General features: G+C 47.0%; 1 protein-coding gene across 1 annotated transcript in view; it reads right to left on the bottom strand.

Moving 5' to 3' along the window:
• GMPS (guanine monophosphate synthase) overlaps positions 1–5,392 on the bottom strand; it is a 23,905-nt gene that overhangs the window by 11,477 nt on the left and 7,036 nt on the right. The window contains exons 3-6 of the mRNA XM_057383419.1: positions 3,272–3,386; positions 2,039–2,136; positions 971–1,074; positions 126–319 (exon numbers count right to left, since the gene is read on the bottom strand). Coding sequence (XP_057239402.1) covers positions 126–319; positions 971–1,074; positions 2,039–2,136; positions 3,272–3,386 — 511 coding nt within the window. The remainder of the gene's footprint in view (positions 1–125; positions 320–970; positions 1,075–2,038; positions 2,137–3,271; positions 3,387–5,392) is intronic.

Below are 5,392 nucleotides of genomic sequence, written 5' to 3'. Positions count from 1 at the left end.
TGCACTGCCCCAGCTGAGCAACTCCCCCAAAACCCAACCCCAGTGATGGCAATTCCCCATTTCCAGCCAACCCCAGCCACTGCCACTGCTTCTGCCATTCACCCTCCAGCTGGGACTCAACTCACCAGGACCTTGGAGGAGCCCACTTTCTCCTTGATCTCCTGGATGCACTGCAGCTCTCTGTTCTCCACGGTGAAGGTGCCGCTGCACCCCGCGATATCGTACAGGAAATTCTTCAGGATCATCTTCCCATTCACAGTCAGGCTCACCTCAGGGTGGAACTGTGCCCCGTAGAGTTTTTTGGACTCATTTGCTATGCCTGGTAGACATGACAAACCAAAATTAAAATAAATAAGCTGGAATGSAATGMATACCYRAGTCAAGCAAGAGACCCCAAGTGSCTCTGTGGGGCYCAGTAACTCCAGCAGTTTTCAAACCCCAAACTCTAAGGTGCCACTATTTYCTGTGACAATCTGTGTGTGATGTTAAAACCCTGCTCTCAGTGCCTGCATTATTCTTGCTCAGTTGAACATTCATGCAATATTAAATACAATAACAAGTTAATAAAGCTTTAATAATTAAACAGTGCTTCACTTGTACTGTTAYGGTGTAAAACACAAACCCCACTGACACTGCACATCTCCCTCTCCCCTGCCTTAAGGGCACAGAGTATTTTATTTCAAAGACAAATAACACATGCATACTCTAAAATAACATCAACTGTATAAATAATGTTAACTTTCACTTYGACCACATTTAAATCAGGACCATTCCTTTTAAAGTCCGTTTCTGTATTACCATAACAGCTCAACATGCAAACCCACACCAGAAATTGTTAAAACCAATTTGTTTATTTGGCTGTTAAATAACAAGAGCTATTATTCTGCTCCCATTTGGTTCTAACTCCTGTCTACCACAATCCTTTCCTTCACAACATTATCAAGARCCAAGCTCAGGATAAAAGCAATACCTGCTATGATGTTCCCAGACTGTGCCACCACTTTGAATCCATCAGCTACTTTATCCACACTATCCCCATGAGTGAGGAGCACAAGYTCTTCCTTCTGAAGGCCCCTAAACAAAGATTAAAAACCAGAATCAATTCAAGAAAGGACAAAGATTTGATTCCCTGCCTCACCAAGGGATGCCCCGAGGGATTCCAACAAAAGAACATCTCAATTGACCAGGACATTTGAAACATCTGCAGGACTTCCTACCCAGGAACAGCCATCTSCAGCTTTGAGAGGCTTCCCTTGGAAGCTGCTCAGGTCCCTGTACAACCCTCCTGCAGGAGGGAACTGATCTTAATTCTGAAGGAATTTCTCCCAGTTAATGCCCGTGTATTGAAGTATCCCCTCCTGGACAGGGAGAGCATCTGCAGTCAGTCAGGATCCTGGGAGCCTTGCTCTTCATTTCAACACAGTGAACTTTCCCTGCTCAGAACTATATGTTTGCAGGACAATTTGGGCAGTTCTGGACAATCAGACTGCTCTGCTGGAGCCCTACAGAGGGGAGATAATAAAATTGGAATCCAGGGATGAATAAACAGTCAGCTTTTTAGAAGGAACTCGAAAGCCACTGACAAARTTACCAAGAAATCTAATTCTGCTTTTATAAAACATTACAAAGCAATTTTAAAGGGAGCTAGAAAAGGAATAGGTTTGGATTTTCTGCAGCCTTTCCAAAACTGGATGGGCACCAAGCAATACAAGAGCACTGCACAGCAGGAGACAAGAGCTCCACTCAGAAATTCTCAGAGTGTAGAATTTCTCACAGAGTCTCCATGAACACCTTAGAACAAGGAGTTTACACAACATTGCCAGCAAACACCCCTGCTTTTGGTTGGGAAGTTATACCTAAGGAGTTGTTTCAATGAGTAACCTGCTCATTTGTGACCACACTTGTAAAAGTGTTATTAGAAATTACCAGCTAAAATGCAATTTCACTTTTCTTTTTAAATCCCCGCCCTCTCATCCAGAGATCCTTCCCCAGATGGGTATTTCCAGTATTGCTCTGGTAACTTAGGAAGCCARTGCACCTGAAGAGTGAGCAGGTGTTATCCAGGGTGATGCTGAACACTCCATCCTCCCGAACGCTCTTCTTGTGCACCGTCCCTCCAAACACCTTGTTCATCATCTGCAGAGCAAAAGGACCCTGTGAGAAGGCAGCACCTCATCCCTCAGCCTGACACCAYCTCCCTGCCTTTGTGTGGTTTCCCAAAGGTGCCAGAATTCTGTCAGAATGAATCCCTGCTCTGGGGCGGGCTCGTTCTGCTCTGCCAGCAGAGACAGGGACGCTGCCACACACAAGGAGCAGAAACCCACAGGCACAGGTTTGCCAAATAATGCACATTCCATAATTCCACAGGGTACAGCTCCTCCCTCAGGAATGGCTGCTCTGMACATCAGCTGAGTATCTGAGGCCATGTCAAAAACCTGAATTTATTCCCGTAGTTTTGTGACTAAGCCTGGAAAAAAAAAGCAGAAGTCACGCACCTAACCCAGGCCTTGGGAAGTTTATCTCCAGGGAAGTTTGCTTTGCTCAGCTTGGATCTACCAGATCCCTGCAGCAYCACCAGGGAGCCCAAAGGTAAATAAGGGTTATTTATTTTTTGWGAGGGAGTGTTAAGCACTCTTTAAAACTATGCTAGAAACAGTCCATGGCTGAAGCACTGCTTCACTTGCTCCCAGGAGAGGCACCTCCTACAGGAGCAGCTGGGCAGAATTAACCCGTGACTGACAGGTTATATTTACTGTGACAAAAAAGGCAGTGTGGAACTCAATTCACTGCACTACAGGAAAGAAAATCCATTTATACAACTGAGCCCAGACTGGTTTGGGTTGGAAGGGATCTTCAAGCCCATGCAGTGCCATGGCAGGGATACCTTTCACTGTCCCAGCCCAATGTCCAGCCTGGCCTTGGRCACTGCCAGGGATCCAGAGGCAGCCACAGSTTCTCTGGATACCCAGTGCCAGGACCTCCCCACCYYCCMRGGRGGRWTTTTCTSCCTGATCTCTCATCCAAACCTGCCCTCCTCCAACCTGGGGCCGTTATCAGACAAGCAGAGGCAGGAGAGGAGCACACAGCACGCTCAGGGGATCAGTGAACGGCCACTGTGGCACTGCCCGTTTGGAAAGCAGCTCCTCCAGCCCTGCCCCTGCAGCTCCTGCAGAATGAGGCCCACAAGGTGGCTGTGCACGGAGATTTAATGGCTGCACTGCCCTGAGAGATCCYTCCCAAGCCCAGGGAACCATTTCTCTCCCAACAGCACCTGCATCCCATAGCAGATCCCAAGCACGGGCTTTCCTATTGTGAATATGGCTGGGTCGAACCACGGTGCATCTTCTGCATACACTGAGTTTGGTCCTCCGGAGATGATGATAGCTCTGCAGGCAGGACATGGAGAAATCATCAATACAAACACACTGCTTACTCCAAAATCTATTTACTTTAAGCATTGACATTGCCTCATATGACTCTTGGAACTGATATTTTCTAGCAGACATTTTAATACAGACATTGTAACATGTAGCTTGATTTTGCYGTCAAACCCAGCAGGTTTTCAGGGAGGTATTTCCCCAGTTTAAACAAAGTCAAATATAAACCATCTTAAAAAGTGCCTGTGTCTTAAATTCCTTGTAGCCAACCATCAGCTAAGACACCAGCAGGATGCTGGCACAATGAAAAGTATTAGCAATAAGATATATATACACTTAATGAAATCTGTGACATCTGGAGGGGAGCTGCAGTGAAAAAATCCACTCCCAATTTCCTAAATCTGCTGAAAAAAGTCGCTTAATCTGTTCTGGTAATGCAGAGATGGCATTAGCAACAAGTAGAGAAGTACAAGTACAATACAAGCAATCACGTAAGGTTTGGAATTAATACTTCACACTAGAAGAGAAAATTGAAYCATCTCCAAGGGGAAGAGAGAGTTTTTGCAAACCATAATGATTTACAGGACCGTGAACTGCAGAAGCACCAGTTGGGCAACACTTTTGGCCTCAGCCTGGGATYGAGCAGGGCTGCAGCAGACCTTGGACTCAGAACTGTTTGTTTCACAGAGAACATCAAACTCCTTCCAAGCCAGAACCGCAAAACCAAATGAGACAGAAGTTGCATAAATGAGATTAAATGTAACTAATAACTGTCCCAGCATTAGCTCCATGCAAGTACTGACAAAACAGAGCATTTCTGGTTCTGAGCAGCAGAACAAGCACTGTGCTGCCAACTCCTGTCTGTGCCACCAACAAAAAGAACCCTGCAGGACCAGGCACCGAGGCCACCTGCAGCACAGGAGGGATGGAGCATTTATCTCCCTGCCTGCTGGGCTCTCCAGGCCAGCTCTGCACCCAGCACAGCTGCTGTGAGTGTAGTTTTACACCAAACCACCCTGAGAGCTCCTCCCTGCTGCTCTTGCACCAGCACTTCTGGTCAGCATGGAGACATTGAGCATTTCCTGAACCTGGACTGCCACAAAGAGCCTGAACGCTCTCCTGAATGTGCCTGCTGGGATTACTGCCCCAAATAACTCCATGTACAGAAGCACTTGCTCAAGTGCCAGATGTACAGAACACTATTTAATATTAATTAGAATATGCTCCTGGAGCCCTGGCAGCCTTGGGGCCGTGCCCATTCCCTGGGGAGCCTGGCCAGTGCCCACCACCCTCTGAGGGAAGAACCTTTCCTGATCTCCAACCCAAACCTCCCCTGACACAGCTGCAGCTGCTCCCTGGAGTTTGAGAAAGAAATTAAAGGAATACAGCCACACCTACAAATTGTACCTCCTTTTGAGAAGTCAAAATTGTTCTACTCAAAAAGCAGAATCTTAAAAACCATTTTTTGTAYCAATTGAAATTTGACAGAATGCAGAGAGGTTGTGCAATGTGCCCAGGCATTAAAGTAAAAATATAAAGAGTTGAGRCTGAGAGAGGGACCTGCATCATCCCAGCTGGGCAGGAGTCAGAAGCAGCACAGGCTGCAGGCTTTGCAGGCTCTCCTGCAGCACCACGGCCCTTCCTTGTGTGCTTTGCTGGGTTGGTATCATTAAACCTTMCTCTGGTTTACCCTAACCCCTCCAAGAACAGCCTGACCCAGCTCTGCAAAGCCCCATTTGCAGTGGATCACAGGCACCTCAGGAACCACATAAAAACACCAGGGGTGAAATGTGTGCATTGATACCCCGAGGTCAGGACTCCTGTCAGAGCTCAGAGCAGGCATCCAGACTAAAACAGAGCCAGGATCTTGTGGAAAACACTCCTATCTGTGCCACGTTTAGATGGCACTTGTCACTAGAGTGCTCTGAAGCTATGAACACTGAGGAGCTGGCCTTTTAAACAAAACCTGTCCATAGGAGGTAACAGAACATTGGCTCTGGCTGTCCATCCCACAC

Source organism: Malurus melanocephalus, unplaced genomic scaffold, assembly GCF_030028575.1.
Source record: "Malurus melanocephalus ecotype Western Australia unplaced genomic scaffold, MMel_1.1 scaffold_631, whole genome shotgun sequence".
In the NCBI taxonomy this organism is placed as follows: domain Eukaryota; kingdom Metazoa; phylum Chordata; class Aves; order Passeriformes; family Maluridae; genus Malurus; species Malurus melanocephalus.
This window is presented reverse-complemented; position numbering and strand designations above follow the sequence as displayed.